Source organism: Artibeus jamaicensis, unplaced genomic scaffold (assembly GCF_021234435.1).
Source record: "Artibeus jamaicensis isolate MK-2021 breed Jamaican fruit bat unplaced genomic scaffold, CSHL_Jam_final contig_410, whole genome shotgun sequence".
In the NCBI taxonomy this organism is placed as follows: Eukaryota; Metazoa; Chordata; class Mammalia; order Chiroptera; family Phyllostomidae; genus Artibeus; species Artibeus jamaicensis.
The window spans coordinates 501,180-522,051 of NW_026521820.1; the positions used below are offsets into that span (position 1 = coordinate 501,180).

Here is a 20,872-nt window from a genome sequence, read left to right on the forward strand (position 1 = left end):
AACTGAGTGTGGAAGAGTGGGGTTGGAGGTGGGAGACAATAACTTGGTAAGTGGCACAGCCCACTCCTTTGACTACTCAGCATGCAGATCTACCCTTCCACATGTATTGAACTTACATACAACAAAAATTTCTATATTTCAACCTAACAGAAGACAGATACTCCTCATGCAAATGAAGATTCTCACCAGCTCCCCAAAACAAGGAATCACAGTCTCATTAGTCATTGTATCCATCTTGAAAAAGACACACATTATTCATCTCTGGGCTTTGTTAATTAGTCCTTAAATTCAGTTGCAGTCTTGTGTGAATATGTGCTACCCAAAGTCCAAATTGCAGAGTTAAATTTCAACAGCAGTGTTTGTATGAAGTGTTACAAGAAGGAGGAGGAGAGAAGAAATTGGTACCCACATGCACAGCCACACGCACAAACCCCACCCACACAAGCAGGAAAGCAGGAAGGAAATATGCTGCAGTGCTCAATTCTCTAACTGGTCACTTGGCAGTTGATGTTTATATTTTTATTCTCCTATTACTTATAACATATTTCCTTCACTCCCAGGTAGGACCGCAACTGATGAGAGTAATTCACTGGAAGGTCTGATTTTTCAGTGATCCTGCCTTTCTGTGGAATGCTGTGGTTTTCCATGAACTTTTACTATTTGAGATAGAAGCATTAATTGATGCCCAGAAGAATCCACCCTGGATTCTAGTTAAAGACCTTCCTGACCCATTTGGAAACAGCAAACCTGTTTCCTCTTACTCCAGCTGGTAGGGTATCCTCCTCATTTGTCTCTTGGTTCAGTGTTTGAGGAACTGAAAATGGTGTGGTGGCAGTCTTGCCTTCATAATCACTGTACAATGTTGTCTGTCTTTAATGGGAGCTTTCTTCCCTTTAAAACCAGCAAGGACAGGAAGCGAAAGTTCTTTGAATGTGTTATTGGGGTAATAATGAAAGGAGCCACTCCTCTTTTACCCCTTGATTTCTTGATCAGTGTATTCTGACTTTGGGAGAAAAGACAGCTGATTCAAAGCAATATAATTATTGTATGGGACAGAACTCTGTCCTTTCAGAATGTTGTCTTACAAATATTGTCTTTAGTAGGCCATTCCATTCTTCTGTTGGGCCAGCTGCTTGTAGGTAATGAGGTGTAGTGAGACTAGTGAATTCCAGGTGCTGACAGACTACTTAGTAACTGGCTTGTGTGTTGTTTCTTACACTGTAGTCCATGAACCACAGGGGTCCTGAAAACAGTTCAGTGGACTATGACCAGTTCTATTTCTCCTTCCCTTCTTTCCTTTCAGTGAGAGGCTAGAAGAGAACATAAAATAGGACAAATAAAATTGAGGCTTGTTGTAAGGGTACAAAATTTGGGGGGAAATATTCTTCTGCAGATTTATTACATCATAATTTAAAATTAATTTCTTCATAAAATTTGTGGTGACAGTACTTTGAAAGCTACTGGTCTAAGGAGATATTTGAATTTGTGGGTTACTTATCTCAAATCCCACTCCCCTGATGTTAGTGCCGGTTGTAATCCTTTAGTGGGCCCACACACAAGGATGGGTTTCTGTGGAAATCTTGCATATTTGAAACAAGGTCAAAGAAGAGCAAATATAAAATCTTCAAACTTGTAGATTTGTTTGAAAATTAAAGGAGACCATGTGACTGAATTTTTTGTTCAGTGTCTGGCATGTAGCAGGAATTAGGTCCATGTAACATACACTGTTAAAGATGTGCCCAGTACTATTTGAATAATATTTTTTTAAACTTCACAATAAAATATACATTTAAAATATGTATCTCCTAGAATGACCTAAATAGAGCCAATTCTATGATTTGAATAAAATTTCAGATTCCATTTTAATAATTCTTTCCACCCCTTTCTTTTTCTCCAGCGTTTTTTTTTTTTTTTTCCTTGATTCCTGGGAGCCTTGTGGTTAAAGCAGAGATGGAAATTTTATGGGAAAAGATCTGCAAAATAAATTTCTTAGAATAAATTGGGATAGATGACTCAGCTCTCAGCCCAGATCTTGCCTTAAAAATGAATGAGCCAAAATTATTGACCAGACAAAAGGTTTCCTTTAAGTGCTCTGTATGTTTAGAGCAGAATAACTGGCCCTTTTTGAAGAAATCATCTAACATTCTCTTCTGTACTCTCTTTCATATATACAGTGCCAGGAATGCTTTTGGAAATTCGCTGTTTCGGAGGTAGTGATAATGTTATGGAGAGAGACTTCTGTTGAGGATAGACAAAGGGCCTTCAGGAGAAATTCAGCTTTTTATAGCTGCACCCCTGATATGTCCTATATTTTTAAAATAGCTTTATCAAGATATGCTTCACATATAATTTGCCTATTTTGTCGGACACTTTTTTAAACTTTTTTTATTGATTATGCTGTTACAGTTGTTCTATTCCCCCTTTCATTCCCCTCCACCCTACCCCCCTATCCCCACCATTACCCCCCCTTTAGTTTATGACCATGTGTCTCAAGTCCTTTAGATTCTATATTTCCCATGCTATACTTGCCCCCCCATCTATTTTCTATCTACTGTCTATGCTACTTATTTTCTGTACCTTCTCCCGCTTCTCCTCCTCCCACTCCCCTGTTGCTAACCCTCCATGAGATCTTCATTTCTATGTTTCCACTCCTGATCTAACTGTCTTTTAGTTTGCTTTCGTTTTAGGTGTGGTTGTTAATAACTGTGAGTTTGTTGTCCTTTCACTGTTCATGTTTAACTTCTTTTTCTTAGGTAAGTCCCTTTAACATTTCATATAATAAGGGCTTGGTGATGATGGACTCCTTGAATTTGTTCTTATCTGAGAAGCACTTTATCTGTCCTTCCATTCTAAATGAAAGTTTTGCTGGATAGAGCAATCTTGGTTGTAGGTCTTTGGATTTCATGACTTGGAATACTTCTTTGCAGCCCCTTCTTGCCTGTAAGGTCTCTTTAGAGAAATCAGCTGACAGTCTGATGGGGACTCCTTTGTAGGTGACTGTCCCCTTAGCTCTTGCTGCTTCTAGGATTCTCTTCTTCATTTTAATCTTGGCTAATGTAATGATGATGTGCCTTGGTGTGTTCCTTCTTGGGTCCAAGTTCTTTGGGACTCTCTGAGCTTCCTGGATTTCCTGGAAGCCTATTTCCTTTGCCAGATTGGGGAAATTCTCCTTTATTATTTGTTCAAATAAGTTTTCCACTTGTGGCTGTGCCTTTCCCCCTTCTGGTACCCCTATAATTTGGATGTTGGAGCGTTTAAAGATGTCCTGAAGGTTCCTAAGACTCTCCTCATTTCTTTGAATTCTTGCTTCCTGACTCTTTTCTGTTTGGCCATTATTTGCTTTCTTCTGGTCCACTCCATTGATTTGAGTCCCAGTTTCCTTTTCTTTGCTATTGGTGTCCTGTGCAATTCCATTCATTTCAATTAGTTTCGCCTTCATATATTTGTCTCATTTGTGGCTATAATCAACCAGTTCTGTGAGGATCCTGATCACCAATGTTTTAAACTGTGCGTCTGTGAGTTTTGCTATTTCTTCATTGCTTAGATCTATTGGCTCTGGGGCTTTGAGATCTTCTTGCACCATTTTTGGTCTGTTCGTGCCCTTTAAGTGTGAGAAGCGGCGCCTTGGACTCCCAGGTTGCTGGGTTGTGACTCTGTATGTGGGGGCGTGGTCAGAGTGGGGAAATGGCAACCCCCTCTGCTGTTTCTCACAGCTGGGTGAGGAGCAGCGCCTTAGGTGGTTCACCTGGGCTGGGCCACTCGGAGTCGCTGGGTTATGACGCTGTATATGGAGGTGGGGTCAGAGTGGGGAAATGGCGGCGCCCTCCACTGCCGCTTGCGGTGGGGACCCACCGGCCCCGGCCCCGGTCCAACGGCCCACTCCCTCGCCTGTCCGCCCGCGCACAAATGCGCGACCACAGTCAACACACAGCATCGCTCCCCCGCTGTCTCCCCTGCGGTCGCTCACTAGGTGCAACCCTGTGCCTGGATTCCGCGCGTCTGGCGTCTGGATTCCGCGCCTGAGTCCGGCTGACCGAGACCTCCTGTGCAATCCCGCTTCACCAGCCACTGGTTTCGCCCCTTACTGGTCAGGCTGAAGAATTTGTTGTTAACGGACTTCCGAAAAGTTCAATTTTCCGTGTTCTGGCTGTGTTTTCTGTTGCTAATATTTAGTTGTCTCTAAACTTGGTTGTGTGAGAAGGCACGGCACATCCACCTCTGCCTCCATCTTGGCCTTGTCGGACATTTTATACCGACAAAAGCATACAATATGTGGTCATTTGTGACTGGCTTCTTTCATTTAACATGTTTTCAAGGTCCATCCATGTTGTAGCATGTACCAGTACTTCATTTTATTTTACTGCTGAATAACATTCCATTGTGTGGATATACTACATTTTGCTTATTCATTAGTTAATAGACATTTGTGCTGTTTTTACTTTTTGACCATTATGAATAATAATCTTAAGAACATTCACATACAAATTTTTGTGTGGACAAAAATTGCAACTCTCTTGGGTATATAGACAGCTGGGAGTAGAATTGCTGGATCATATTGTAACTCTGTGTTTAAACATCTGGGGAATATCAGTAAGACTGTTCTTCGAAGCAGCTGTCCTATTTTACACTCACACCAAGAACTGCACTACCACTTACTGTCTCTATTTTTTATCTTAGCCATCCTAGTAGTTGTGAAGTACTATCTCATGGTTTTGATTTGCATTTCTCCGGTGACTTTTCAATTACTTATTGGCCATTTGTGTATCTTCTTCTGGTCCTGTCTGTTTTTAGTTGGCATGGAGGAGTGGCAGCATCTGTATAATCTCTCCAGTTCTTATGTGGAGGATGGTTTCCTCCAAACATTTCCCACTTCTCTGACCTACTCAAATCTACTTACGCATCAAGGAATGTTTGGTTGAAGTAACATTCTTTTAAAACACAGTTATAGTTAAGCCATAATTCATCCATAGGCTGTGTATAAAAGAGATCTTATGAATGTTCTGAATTTTGTGTCTTTGGAAGAAGAAATTAGGTAGAGAATGGAGCTTTGTGAGCCTCCATAAGCAGCGATATAATAATGTATCTAGTTCCTTCTGACCTGACTGGAAGCCTGCACAGAGGAGTATGAATTTTATTTTGTCTTTTCATTCTGATTTTTCAAAACCATAGGAATATTTTGAAAAATTTCATTTTTCTCCTATATTTTGGAGAGGTAACCATTGTAGTGTATTTATTTTTTATTACCTTTTGATTAATCTAATTGAAAATATGATGTATTGCGATAGTTTTTTAAATGGCAAACTAAATTTCATGTTTATGTTTTTCTTTTTATTTCCTTTCCTTCTCCACATGGAGACAATATTTCTCTACTGACACAATGACAGTAAAAAAATTAAAATACTGAAAGGTAATACACAAGTACTTGAGGTTCATAGAATCTGAATTTCAGTCTCTCTTTACATGAAAGAACATCTTTCCAACAGCCTAAACTCCATTTTTGAAGCACACAAACTATTTTATGGATGCATTTGCATATGAATTATGCTGTATAGATCTTCCATAATTTATAATCAGTATCCCTTGCTGCTAAGTGATCTTTTCAGAAATGTCTGCCTAAAATAGAATTTCCTTGAACAGGCTGCTAGAGGCCAAGAAGAGGTCACTGTGAGCCCTGATTTCATTGTGAGTTTGCTCAGCTTCCTTGCTTTTTACTTAGTGTCTATTTATAGTTGGACATTGCTGCTTATAGTATTCATTTCAATTCTGTGTCATCAAATTCCCTTCACTCGGCCCCTTCCCTGCAGATGTTTGCAGAAGACGTGAAGCTTTGCAGATAGGTGAGGTCTTTTAGCAGCTTCTCCTATTTGACACTTCATGGGTTTATTGGTTTCTCTTCAAAGACCTGAGCTCCTTGTGACACCATGATTTTGTTTCCTAACTAACCTCTTATAACAGTAATTGAAGTTCTAACATCCCCTGCAGTTTCCTGAGCTGAGGGATAATTGGAAACTGTATAAATACTGTTGGTTTGTTCATTTTGTGGTCTCTTTTTTTTTTTTCTGTGTTGGTACATAGTTCAGAGGATTTTTCTAACAAGTACATTACCAAGTAGAATGATAAATTACTTACTAGTTATAATTATGTAAACTATAGTGTATAAATTAGTCCAATATAAACTAGTAGAAATACTTATGAGGAAAATAAATATTATGAAATCTATCCCTTGTGCTTGTCTGCCCTTTATAAGGGGTGTGGTTAGAGAAAGAAGAAAAGTCTAGTTGCTCTCCTGGTTTTCTGTTATTTTACATCACTTGTTCCTGGAAGTCATAGGAAAGCTGTGCCTAGTAAGTTGGTTTCCTTCCTTTTTTTCTGCTTGTTGTGTTAAGATTTACATAATATAAAACTTACCATTTGTATCATTCATTGGCATTAAGTGAATTCACATTGTGTGCAGCCATCTATCTTCAGAACTTTTCATCATCTCAAACTCTGTATCCATTAAATAACAACTCCCTATTTCTTTGCTTCCTCTCAAACCCCCAGACCCTGGTAACTACTATTCTACTTTATCTATGAATTTGTCCATTCTAGGTACCTCATACAGTATTTAGTCTTTCGTGACTAGCTTATTTCACTTAGCATAATGTCCTGAAAGTTCATCCATGTTGTAGCATGTGTCGAAATTTTCTTTCTTGGCAAGGCTGCATAATAACCCGTTGTATGTAGATAACACGTTCTATTTATTCATCTTTTATTGGGCAGTTATGTTACTTCCACCTTTTGGCTGTTGTGAGTGATGCTGCTATGATCATGGGTGTACGAATACTTTTCGAAACTCTACTTTCAGTTCTTTTGTGTACCTACACAGAAGTGACTTTGTGAATCATGTGGTAATTCTGTTTAATTTTATGAGGAGTCACCATACTTTGCTTCACAGGGGCTATCCCATTTATATTTCTGCCAGTAAGGAAGTTAGTTTTCTTACCCCAAACCTTTCTTCCCATAGGAGATCTGTTTTATTTTAAAAGCTTTTAAACTTGGTCTCCTGCCGAAAAAAATAAAGGATTCTCCTTTCTTTTGAGAGACTGATCATCTCTGGGGAGACTACCACCCTCAGTTCCATAGAGCCCACTTCGTTGCTTCTACTCCTTTTACTTGGTCACCCAGTGAGTGTGCCAGGTATTCAGAGCAGCCCACGGGGACTGGTTGCCTCCCTAATATTCTAGCAGCAACATGGAGACACCTTTGTTACTTTCCGTTCTCTCCTTTTTTTTTTTAAATCCTCACTCGAGGACAATTTTTCATTCCTTTTAGAGAGCAAGGAAGGGAGAGAAGAAGAAAACGGAGGGAGAGGAACAGGGAGTGGGGGGAGAGAGAGAGGGAGGGAGAGAGAAACATCAATGTGAGAGAGAAATATCAATTGTTTGCTTCTCATAGGCTCTCTGACTGGAGATCGAACCTGCAACCTAGGCATGTACCCTGACCAGGAATTGAACCTGCAACCTTTTGGTGTATGGAATGTCATTCCAACATTCCAACCAACTGAGAACCTGGCCAGGACTCTTTTCCATATTTTTAAAAGGTCCTTACTTAATAACACTTAATTTCTCTTATTTAAAAAAAACTTTTTAATGATCATTGATGAAATGATCATCTTTACCATCTTAACTCCTTTTCCCCTGCCAAACCTGCATTTCTCTGTTTTAACCATTTTTCTCAACAGAGGTAATTTGTAATTTGACTTTATTAGAGCTGAGATTCTCATATCCTTGCACTACAGTACTCTTTACTCTTAATGTTAAGGAAGAAAAATACTTAATTTGGGGTTAAAAGGAGGAAGGAAAGACAACATTTATTAAGCGTGTGGTATGTATTAGGCCTTATTTTAGACACTCTACTTATCTTTGACAATACTGATTGAATATGAAATGGTGTTGTCAGGGTGTTGACAGGCCAACTTATATAAGATCTTTGTTTAGCAGAATTCACTACATTAATATATGAAATATGTCCTGTCAGGGGTGCAAGTAAGCTTTTCGTATGGACTGGCCGTCATCATGATACTTAAATAGAATAAATGACATATGAGATTGACTTCTACCCATACTCCTTTTATTTAGGTTTTGTGAAGTGTAGCTATATCATATGTGATGTACTATTGTAATGTGAAGTCTTCATTTCAGCCACTGCAGAACAGACTTCACTTCTTTCCTGGCCTCCTAAGGTAGGAAGGACCCAAGGTCTAACCTAGGTAAAAGATTTATGTCTATTTGAGAGACAATATTATCTCTAGTTGATAGTTCTAGATTTTTAGGTGTTATATCAGGTTCTTTTTGTATGCACATTATCCTGGAAGAATCTCAAAAGGAATCAAGATAGATATCCAGTCTTGAGAGATGTATAACATAGAGGTGACATTTAAAGATGTGAGAGTAAATGTGATCTCCTAGTTGAAATTCAGAGGTCTGACAGAAGTGAGGCCTGCTTGAATGTGGTTGGGAGGGTAATAATATGGGTGTAATAAATTTATAGTTTTAATTTGAACATTTCACCTAAAATGTCATCTGGTGTATTTGAGTGTGATATTGTTATGTGACAGAATTACATGCTTATGATTTTGTAATAAAAGATTTTGTAATAAGAAAGGGTCATTTTTTGTGCTGTACCCTGTATATACGTGTAGGTGGCTGAACTGGTTGTCAGTAGATACCATTCATCTGTCCCTGTCCTCTGGTGGAATTTATGCTAATTGTCACCTTAGACCAATCCAAGATAATTCTGATGCAGAAAAATCAGTGAAACCAAGTACACATTTTGAATGATTCTTATTGTCATTTTTCTGTTAGCATGAAACCCATTTTTTGGCCTTGTTGAATCCTTTGTTGTAAATATTTTCTGATGTTTTTCTTGTCCATGAATTTTGTTGGTTGAAAAAAGACTAATATTTAAAAGCGATACATTTGCTGAAATGCTTATTAATGTATATCTAGGAAAATATTTCTTTTTCCTCTGAATGATTGTTAGAAAATTGTTCCATTCTCTCCCATTGTTTTAAATATTAACTTGGAGCTTTAAAATTTTTTTAAAAAAGATTGTATTTATCTTTAGAGGGGAAGGGAAGGGGAGAGGGAGAGAAACATCAATGTATGGTTGCCTCTCATGAGTCCCCTGCTGGGAACTGGCCTGCAACCCAGGCATGTTCCTTGACTGGGAATTGAACTGCGATCGTCTGGTTTGGAAGCCCGTGCTTAATCCACTGAGCTACACCAGCCAGGGCTAACTTGGAGCTTTTAAAGTAAACCAGATATATACTTCCAATTTGCTTGGTTATCATTCATACTGCTTTGTAAAGTTCATATATAATATTTTGCATCTCAAATAATATTCCCTGGCTTCTACACCCAGAATGTCTAAAATAGGTAATAATAATAAATTGTTTTTAATTTCTAGTTACATTTTTATTTGTATTCAATGAACTGTTACTTTTTAAAATTCTCTTATAATACAATTATAAGTTTTCTGAATTCTTAAAACAGACAATTTAACCTGTGTGTCTAATGTTATAGTCTCCAGTATTCACTTTCTGTACAGAGTGTTTCCATTTATCTATATGCCAGCAGTGTTATGTCACATGAAGATTTGGTCTTAATGTTAGGTCTTGGGTGTGATCTTGAACACTATAGCTCTGTTTAAACAGAATTGCCATTCTTTTTGTTTTTCCCTAAGTATTTTTATTTTATTTATTTATTTATTTTATTTAATTTTAAAGATTTTATTTATTTATCTTTAGAGAGGAAGGGAAGGAGGGAGGGAGAGAAACATCAATGTATGGTTGCCTCTTCTGTGTCCCCTGCTGGGAACTGGCCTGCAACCCAGGCATGTGCCCTGACTGGGAATCGAACCGCAATGCTCTGGTTTGCAGGCCCGCGCTAAATCCACTGAGCTACACCAGCCAGGAGAATTACCATTCTGAAGCAGAACATTCTAGACCATTTAATTCCTGTGCTTTTTGCACGTGGCCAGTATTTCTACTTGCTTGATCTCCTCTGGCTATTAGCTTATTGCATAAAAATTCAGGAAATAGACATAACCTAGATTTTTCCCTTATATATGGGGCCTAATATATAAACCAGCCATAGAAAACAGAAATTTGGGGGTTATGTGACTGCATGGTGTTCTCTAAAGATCTGCCTTTGCTACATTATATAGGTTTCTGTTACTAACCATAAGTACTCAGTCATTCCAATCCATTGTAATTTTGAAATGAAAACCCTCTGTTACCTTGTAAAAATAAGGGAAAATATCAGAATAGATCTTAAAAAGAGCAATCACTTTTTTCCAATGCATGTTATATGTGGAAAGGGTTCACCTATGTCTTTTTACATAATTCTACTGTCATTTTTTAGAAGGAAAATGCCAATAGTCAACTTACTATTATATCAGTGACAGGCTTCTCTATTGGCCCCCAAAGATACACATAAGGTAGTAGAGTGTCAGTGAGTTCATTCCACAGTGGAAGGATCTGGGTTACTTATGCATCAAAAATTATAACCTTGTTGGCTGTGGGACTCCAGTGTGTATTACCATTGCATACCGAGGTGCTGCTTCAGGAGGACCAGGTAACCCTTTATCCATATTCTCATTTGCATCTTTGGGTACCAGAGATGGGAGAATCCTTTAAGCAGTGTAGACTTGCTAGCCCTCTCTAGCAAAGAGTAGACGTGGGCAGAAGTCAAGATCCACACAGCAGTTTTGTGTCCCTTTTTGTTTGCTGTCAGCAAGCTGTCGCCCACACATGCAATGGTTGTTTGAAATGGGCTTACACGTTTCCATAGCAGCAGTCATCTTAGTGATTTCACTCGTTTTTGGACATTTTTCTTTTGCTTCTCTCTTCCTTGCTGATGCAGGATTAAACAAAGAGCATATATAGGTCAAGGAAAGAGATGTTCGTTAATATAGATGCTAGGCTAAGCATTCTGGGAGAGTGATTTCTTGCAGCAGATCATTCTTTGTGCCTTCCAGCAGTATCTGCAGCAGGGTGGCTGTCTTGTACCATCTTTTTCCTTTTGGGAGGCAGGTTCTGAGATTCAGAACAATTCCAAGCGAATCATAGGAGCTAGTAGTTTCCCAGTAACCACATGTAAATCTCCTTATTTGTTCCTTGGTATTGACAGTGAAGCAATCTGCTGGAAAAAAACAACACTTGAAAGGTTTTGGTGCATCCGAGGTGTGCCATTTTGCGTTTGCACCACCCCTCCTGTTTAACACTTGGAGCCTGGATTTTTTTTTTTTGTCAGGCTGTTGGGCAGGAGCGGATTCTAGTGCAACAGCTCAGAGCTTCCCTTCTGGTGCCGGCAGCTGCCTGTCATGAAGATGGTATAGTGAGAGTCTGCTTTGAAGAGCCAAGGAAGATGATGTGGAAATGCAGTAGAGATTGCTAGAAATCTGAACGAACATCCATATCTTGGGGATGGGTTGCACTACTAGTGTGATTCTGTTTAAAGGCATCCGCACTGTTTTTGAAAGAAACTGTGCCTATATGTGCAAACAGCAAGGAGAGAATAATGCCCTCGAATATACAGCATACAATTGGACTAAAGAAGATTCAGAACTATTGATCTCCTTCTGTCTGGTAAATGCTGTTTTGCTTAATTAACATATAGTTCAGTGGTGTTAAAATAAACTAGTATTTACTTGTAAAGCAAATATATTTATTTCATTATGCTTATATATAGCATATATGTGTATATAAATGGGTAATTAGTGACCTTAGGTTTAAGTTATGAGGTGCCCATTTGTATGTGTGAGAATGTGATGGATTAATCAAAACTAAATATATACAGAGAAAGGTTGGAGTAAAATACTTGATTTTAGAACAGTTTTCTAAGTTAGTTTTATGAGCTTATATTATCTTGGTATTATCCCAGACATAATGCTGGGTAAAGTATGTATTAACGGTATTAGATATTGAACCCTCTGCCAGTGAGAGAATTACTCAGTTTCTTTACAGCTTTTTCTTGGCTAAATTTTTCGTACTGCTGGCTTGTGGTCAGTCCTTTGGTTCAGGGGAAGAAATTTAAAGGGAATATGAAAGAAACTAATAGGTATAAGGAAAATTTAGTTTCAGTATTTTAAATGCAACTGTATATAATGTTTTGGATGTAATGTTTTACTCATTGTAAGTGTTTTCCTCCCTTTACAATGTTTGAAGATGTGTCAAGTCACATATGGGTGTGCCTCTCCACAGCCTTCTGACAAATTCCAGTCTCCTGAGGAAGCTACACATTGCTCTTCTCCTCCCTCAGGATGCCTTGCCATTTTTCCTTTTGTTCCTGTCACAGTTTTTGTCAAAACGAATGAGAATAGTACATGTGAGAGTTCTGTGTGTGAGTCTGGCCAGCAGCCACTTGGTATGGTGAGGCTGAGGTGTGCCCAAATCCCAAAACCTACCCTGCCATCTGAGACTGAGAAGGAGTGTTGGTTGCCACATGAATCTCAGGATCAGATCAGGTCACCCCAGCCTTGCAGGACCACAAGAGAGGGTATATTTTGTGCAGTGGCTAATGTGATGTTTGCTCTCCAGATATTTGGGAGGAAGAAAGAGAGAGCATCACTTGAGCATCAGATGCATTTTGAAAAATAGTGTTATGTGTGGGTATGGGCTTTAAGTGGTACTGTATTAACTGTTAAATATTTTAAACACTGATGTATTTTGGAATGGACTTTTGAGAATAATTAGTATCAGAAATTAGAAGGACTCGCTCATTACAGTGTCTTTCCCATTAGCAGTATAATTCATAACCCTGATAGCCCTGGGACTACTTAGCCAGTGATGGCAATGCCTCTTTCATGCTACTAGCATTTGCTTCCTCAGGCCATACTGACTTGTCTTTGGTTAACCTGCCTTTGTGAAACTGCTTGTTTTTCTTTTTATTTTATTGTATGAAGGAATAATAACTTCCCAGAGGCTTTGTTGGTGCTCTGGACTGGATTTGGAGACACTGTGCATGTGTATTGTGCTGGATGCTCTCTGCCCACTATCCTTGCCCACACCAGCAGATCAAGAAAGCTGATATGACCTTGAGTGCATGTGGCTGAGGTGCTTTGAGCGGAAAGATGTGCCCTCTGAACTGGTCTCTTATTTCTGTCCTTGACCTTATGACCTCTTTTCCAAATGGTAAGTAGTGGCCTTCCTTTGAAAAGGAAAGATAGATTCTTCATTGCTCAGAGTCAGATCTAGTATTATTATAGTGGCCTCCAGATCTGTCCGCAACATGCCCTGCCTTCATTTACTTCTCACTCTCTCCTCATTCCTCATTCAGTTCTGGTCTCTGAGGCTACCTTGCTCTTCTCTCCTGCTGGGACACCTCTACTCAGGTATTTACCTGGTTCACTCTTGACCTCCTGCAGGGTATTGTTCAGATTTCTTTCTCATTGAGGCTTCCTTGTCCACCAATGTCATCTTGCAACACTTCAGCACATCCTTCTCTGATTCCCTGCCAAAGTTTCTTGTATTTATCTCTCCCTGGCATATAGTTAGTTGAGTACCAGAATAAGCATAGTAATGGTAAATAGTGGTGTTACTTAATAATAGTAAGAACAAGAATAAGATTTATTATGGCAGGAATTTCTCTATTTTGTTTACTTCTCTGTCCCAACAGCTAGAACAATGCCTGATTCATAGTAAGTACTCAGTTAATGAGTGCGTTCTTAGGACATGGTTTTATTATCCTGAACCTGAACTTGGAGAAGCTTCTGAGAAGAGAGGATATAATCACTTATTCTAACACCAGAGTCTTGAAAAAAAATTTATGTAGTTAACCCTGAACAAGTATTTGCTCTTATTTTATAATCCTTCCTATCATGTTGACCTTTCAGCCTCCTAGAATTATACTTTCCAACCCTTTGCCTTAGAGCTATACCAGGTTATGTGGTTCAAGGCTGAGGGAATGGGTTTGATATGGATGTGAATGACAATTGATGATAACTACCTTTGGATTTTATCTGGATTAGATCTGTTATACCTATTCCATGCCGTTAGCATTTGGGGACATTTTCATCCTTTGGTTCGAAGCAGCCAAACACTTTCTTAATGGAGCTCTGCCCACTGGCACTCTCTTGGGTCACCCGGATGCAAAGGTAGGTTGACCATCTCTTCAGGCAGGTATGGGTCCTTGTCAGGCTCCTGAGCCTTAGTTGGGAGGGTGTCTCTTCTTCCTCCAGCTCAGGTGGCCACTCCAGCCTGTGATTGTACCTTACCTCAGCCACTCAATCTGTACCAAATCTTGTGGAGGGAAATTACTATATTTTGCTGTATATAATGTGCTTCCATGTATAATGTGCACCCACATTTTTGGCTCAAACTTTCAGGAAAAAAGATATTTTATTTTAGTTTTTTATTCAATTTCTAATTTATTTATATTTAGATACTTGTTTTTTTTGTATTAGAAGGGAATTTTAGCATTTATTTTTGAACATATGCTACAAGAAATTTTATGTAACAAATAATTCTAGAGTTACACTTTTAACGCATGGGCATAAATAAAAGAATTAAAAACACTTATATAGATACAGGATTAGTATTACCAATGTATAATACTCATCTTTTATTTTCCCTTCAAAATTTGGGCAAAAAAACTACATTATACACAGCAAAATATAGTAATATTCATGAAGAATAGCTGAAAGGGTTTCAGGCCACCCATTTTTCTAGAGACTCTAAATATGCCAAATATCTATCAGTCACAAACCCACACATGTGTACTGCCTCATTTTGGCCCCAGTGGAATCACTGCTCCTGATCTATGTAAACTTTGTGTTTTTCTCTTGGTCTACACTGAAGTGCATCATAAGAAATATCCTTATGAAAGTGGTGTCTACTATGAGGGTATTTTTGAGAACATTATTCATTTGCTTTTGAAACAGTGAGAGAAGGCACTGGAGTGTAGTGGTTTAGAGTCCCGTCTCTGGAGCCAGCTGATAGGGTTTGAATCCCAAATCCATACCTGCTAGCTGTGTGACTTCGGGCAGTTTGTTTAACTGCTCTCTTCCTCAGTTTCATTACCCACTATCTGTAGATTGGTAACAGTACTGCACAGGGTTTATTAAATGAGTAACTATGTCTAAAGTTCTTAGAACAGTGTCTTGCACATAACATAGTGTATTTTTTAGAGTTTTCTTTATGAAGAGCTTTGGAAGAAATTTTTTCTCTCCATCCTCTGAATGGTTGTACTTGTCCTGGGGAACTGCTTTGTTTTCATTTTATATACATTATAATTCAGTTGACTATTTAAAGAAAGCTTAGTTCTAAACATATGACCCAATTCTAATCGATACATAGGCTCTTTCAGATGATTTTCAAATTATATTTTATTGATTGTGCTATTACAGTTTTCCCAATATTTTTCTCTCTTTTATCCCCCCTCCACCCTGTAATCTCCAGCCCTCCACCTTTCTCCCCACCCTTAGTTCATGTCCATGGGTTTTTACATGTAAGTTCTTGGGCTTTTAAAAATATTATCCTTAAACTTTGCTTTTTATTTTTCTGCACTATTTTATCACAGTCTGCTTTTTCTCCTCTTCTTATTACAATATTTTTAATCTTGTTTTGTATGTATTTATGTAAATAGCATTAAATTCTTTGGTATTTAAGGACAAAGTATAAATTAATAAGCCAACAGAGAACTATATAGTGAAGAAAAAACTGTTTTACAATCATTAAGTTTGGCTCTGAAGCAAAAATCAGATGTCCTGAGTGCAGACTTTAAGTTTGTAAGGCTACATCTGTGCAGTCTTGTACAGTAAGGTTCTTTTTATATTTAAGTGACATGAATCAGCCCTATGGTGGGTAGTTTTCTGGAATATGAGCTTATCTGACAATTGTGGATTGATTGAATTTCAAGTATATTACACTTAAATTTTGACTAGTAATTCTGCAATGGAAGGGCAAGGCTAAGTTGGGATAGATTTTTATTCCTGAGTATAGATTTTGCCTAAAGTCTCCCATTTCTTAATTGAATGTATTAGTTTACCCCATTCAGGAAACTACCTGGGTTACTGAAGTGATGAGGGAGCTCCCCTTGGGAGAAGGCTGATATGCAGGTCCCACAGGGCACTGTTGGAATGTGGCATTTTCCAGGAGGAAGGGCAGCTTGAGCTGAGGCCAAATGTTTGTAAATCCCATTTTATCTTGTCTTTTAAGGTCCATGATGGGCCTAGCTTTATTGGCTAGGACTTGACCTGTTTTACTCGTAGCTAGTAATATGATATTCCCTTCTCTTATTGTGTCTGCGGAAGAATTGAGGAGGTGTGGGATTATTCTTTACCATGTTCTTTTTTTTTTACCAATTCTAACTGAAATGGAAATCACTCATTTATGACCTTGACAGCGGCTAGAACCCTGTCAGCAGCTTCATAAAGGACAATAATGAAGGTAAACTGCTGGAAGTCACGAAGGGAAAAAACAAACTTTCTTGTCTTCAATTTCTTTTGTAACATGTGAGGATAGTATAGTGATAATTTTACCCATTTCATTTTATTTTTTTAAAGATTTTATTTATTTTTAGAGAGAGGGAAAGAGAGGGAGAAAGAGACGGAAAGAAACATACATGTGAGAGAGAAACAACAGTTGGTCGCCTCTTGTATGTACTCCTACCGGGGACAAAACCACACCCAGTCATGTGCCCTGAGCAGATACTGAGCCTGTGACCTTTTGCTTTGTAGGGCGATGACCAACCAACTGAGCCATACCAATCAGGGCAGTTTTACCCATTTTAAATTAAAATTTACTTTTTTCTACCTCCTTAAAGCTTTAAAATTTTCCATGGTTCTCCTTATTACATCTTAAACATGTCCTCAGCTTTTATTGCTGTGTAGGATTTTATCAGCTCACCTAGACTCCCCAGGCCAAATAGTAATTTAAAAAACTTATTGGTTATGAGAATCTTTTGATTTATCACATGCTCATTAAAAAATCCTTTATTGAATACATGCATTGTGATAAGAGAACAAGAGTTGAAGGCGGATATGATCTCTGGCTAATAAGAGCCCACAGTCCTGCTTGTCTGTGTCTTTGTGTGTCTGGAGGTGGGGATGAGTGGGGTAGGAGGTGTGGAGTGGATGATTTCAGGGGACATGGCAGTTTAGTCAGTGTGATAAGAGCTGTAATATATGTCAGCTTAAGACAGCTGGGAAAGTGACGGCTGGGTCTTGATTATTTTAAGGTGTTTTCTCCTGTGTCTTGAATTGTTATAATTGTCTTGAGAAAAGTTAGAAAGCAGGGATGTGCTTGGCTATGTTCTGGAACACTACTTCAGATCCAGGTTTGATCATGGGATGGTGGCTTGGCTGTGTTTTACATTTTATTTCTAATGTCCTTAATGATGGCCAGGGTTTTTTTATTTTGATCACAACAGTAATTTGGGCTGATGTTTTCAAGGAACAGTCTGCTCTCATTCTAGATCCATTTCCTGTCTCCTGAAACCACCCTGCTCAACTGATGTGTTTTGTGAGGTACTGCCCATTTGAGCTAATTAGCCTGAGATCATATTGCATCTTTCCCCAATGCTTTACTAAAGTTTACCATTTTAATTATCCATAGGATTGATTTATTTTAATATTTATTAAGTTACAAATAATTATGGTAGAAACAAAGCATGCTGTGTTCACTACACAGGGGTAACCACTGATTTAAACATTTGAAAGTAAATCTCTCAGAATTTCATTCATGTATAGCACTGTTAAAACAGGTTGCTGTTGGACTGAATTGTGTGTCCCCTTCAAAATTCGTATGTTGAAACCCTAACTACCAATGTGACTGCACTGAGAGATGGGGTCTTTAGGAAGTGATTAAAGTTAAATGAGGTCATAAGGGTGGAGCACCAATCTGATAGAACTGTGGTTTCGTAAGAATAGAAAGATCTCTTTCCCTCCTCTCCCCATCCTGTCCCTCCCTCCCTCCCTCCCTCCCTCTCTCCCTCTCTCTACCCTCCATGTGAGGACACAGTAAGAAGGCAAGGTCTCACCAGGAACTGACCATGATGGTACACTAACTGTAGACTTCCAGTTTGCAGAATTGTGAGAAAATAAATTTCTGTTGTTTAAGTCACCCAGTCAATGGTATTTTGTTATGGTAGCCCTAGCTCACTACACCGTATATGCTATTTTATTTTATAGTCTTGTAACTTGCTTGAAAGAGACTCCATAATATATCACAAACATCTTTCCAAGTCAGTAAGTATACATTTATGTCTCGTTTATTTTTAGAGAGAGGGGAAGGGAGGAAGAAAGACAGGGAAAGAAACATCAATGTGTGGTTGCCTCTCACATGGCCCCCACTGGGGACCTGGCCTACAACCTAGGCATGTGCCCTGATTTAAGAATTGAACCAGCGACTCCTTGATTTGCAGCCTGCACTCATTCCACTGATCTGTACCAGCCAGGGCTAGGTCTCATTTTTAATGCCATCATTTCATTATATAGATATGTGTTAGTTCATTTTGGGCTATTATAACAAAATACCATAGGCTCATAAACAACAGACATTTCTGTCTCACAGTTCTGGAGGCTGAGAAGTCTAAGATCAAGGCACGTGAAGATTTGGTGTATGTTGAGGGCCCACTTCTTGGTTCATAGATGGCTGTTTTCTCACTGTAACCTCATATAGAGGAGGGAACAGGGAATCTGTGGGGTATCTTTTATGAGTACTAATCTCTTTCATGAGGGACTCACTCCCATGAGCCAGTCATCTCCCAAAGGCCTCACTTTTTAATAGCATCACATTGTGCCCTGGCTGGTGGGGCTCAGTGGATTGATTGCCAGCCTATATACCAAAAGGTTGCCAGTTTGATTCCCAGTCAGGGTACATGCCTGGGTTGTGGGCCAGGTCCCCCAGTGGGCGGGGGGGGGGGTATGCCAGAGGCAACGACACATTGATATTTGTCTCCCTCTCTTCCCCTCTGCCTAAAAATAAATAAGTAAACAAACAAACAAACAAATAGTTGTATCACCTTTTTGCATTAAGTTTCAACACATGATTTTTAAAAAATTGTTTAAAAGATTTTATTTATTTATCTTTAGAGGGGAAGGGAAGGAGAGAGGGAAAGAAATATCAGTGTATGGTTACCTCTACCTCTTGTTAGTCCCCTGCTGGGAACTGGCCTGCAATCCAGGCATGTGCCCTGACTGGGAATCAAACCGTGATCCTCTGGTTCACAGGCCCGTGCGCAATCCACTGAGCCATACCAGCCAGGGCTCAACACATGATTTAAAAAAAATTTTTTTTAAATTTATTTTTAGAGAGGGGAAGGGAGGGAGAGAGGGAGAGAAACATCAATGTGTGAGAGAAACACTGATTGCTTGCCTTTCACGTGCTCCCAACTAGAGACCTGGCCCACAACCCAGGTATGTGCTCTGATTGGGAATTGAACCGGCAACCTTTCAGTTTACAGGATGACACCCAACCCACTAAGCTATACCAGTCAGGGCTCAACATATGCATTTCGAGGGGACATAGACTTTGTCCATTGAAGTGACATTTTATTTAAGCTATGTCTACTATTCCATTTATTTACAATTGTAAATGCTGCAATTAACATCTTTGGACGTATACTTTAAACACGTGTCAAATTTTCTTAGCACAGATTTCTAGACTGGTATTAATGGGTGGAATTGTATTTACTTTTTAAAGACTTTAATATATATATATATAGAGAGAGAGAGACAGACAGCGAGAGAGAGAGAGGAGAAGAAGGAGGAGGAGGAGGAGGAGAGGGAGAGGGAGTCAGATTGCTCTCCAGAAATATTATTTTGAAATTAAAAAAAATTAAAGACTCTTAAGAGAGTTTTTCTCTGCCTTGTGACTTCAAGCAGTTTGCCTGTATTAAGTTATTGATAGTTATTTGCTGAACAGGATAACAGTTATTGACTTAGATGCTATATACTTAGGCAAGTAACATAGTTATACTGAAGTTCAAATTAGCACTAATTTTGCCTCAACTTCTGGAAGCATGATCACTAGCATTCTTCAGCATCCCAAGAGAATTCAGAAGTGTCCTATCATGGGGGCTGGAATGTGTTTGTCCTGGGAGGCCTTTATCCATTTACAGTTGGAATAGCTGTTTCAAAGAGATGAAAGTAGGGAAGAGGTCCGGAAATATTGAATAGAAACAGATGAATAAAGCTGTCACTGCTTTGCTCAAGTCTTCTTAGATATCCAAAGTAGTTGACTTTTGTTTTTCCACATATTTAGTGAGAACATTTTTTGCTTTTTAAAAGTAACATTAATCTTTCATATTTAAAATACATAATTACTGCCAAAAAAATTATCTATCTATCTATCTATCTATCTAGAGGAAGGGAAGGAGAAAGAGAGGGAGAGAATCATCAATCTGTGGTTGGTTGCCTCTCAAGCACCTCCCACTGGGGACCTGGCCTACAACCTAGGCATGTGCCCTGACTGGGAATTGAACCAACAGCCCTTTGATTTACAGGCCCGCACTCAATCCACTGAGCCACACCAATTTAGATAATATAAAGAAGAATAAAGAGGAAAACAAAAATCAGCCATAATCCCACAGCCCAGAAATAATTACTGTTTAACATGTGCTGTATATTTTCTTTTCTTTTTTAAAAATATTTTATTTATTTATCTTTAGAGAGGAAGGGAAGGAGAGAAGGAGACAAACCTCAATGCGTGGTTGCCTCTTGTGAGTCCCCTGACGGGAACTGGCCTACAACCCAGGCATGTGCCCTGACTGGGAATCAAACCGCGATCCTGTGGTTCGCAGGCCCACGCTCAATCCACTGAGCTGTGCCAGCCAGGGCTGTGCTGTATATTTTCTAATAGTTTTTCCTGCTTATGCAAATATTGAAA

The 20,872-nt window shown here is 38.9% G+C and overlaps 1 protein-coding gene across 7 annotated transcripts in view; it reads left to right on the forward strand.

The window, feature by feature from the left end:
* The window catches only part of DOCK9 (dedicator of cytokinesis 9), a 377,316-nt gene that overhangs the window by 71,633 nt on the left and 284,811 nt on the right, over positions 1-20,872 (forward strand). The window contains exon 1 of one of the 7 annotated variants that reach the window (XM_037151684.2): positions 11,384-11,632. The exons of the other annotated variants lie outside the window; for them this stretch is intronic. Within the exon in view, the coding sequence (XP_037007579.2) occupies positions 11,471-11,632 (162 nt within the window). The 5' untranslated portion in view covers positions 11,384-11,470. Of the gene's footprint in view, positions 1-11,383; positions 11,633-20,872 lie in introns of those variants that run through there. 7 annotated transcript variants of the gene reach the window in all.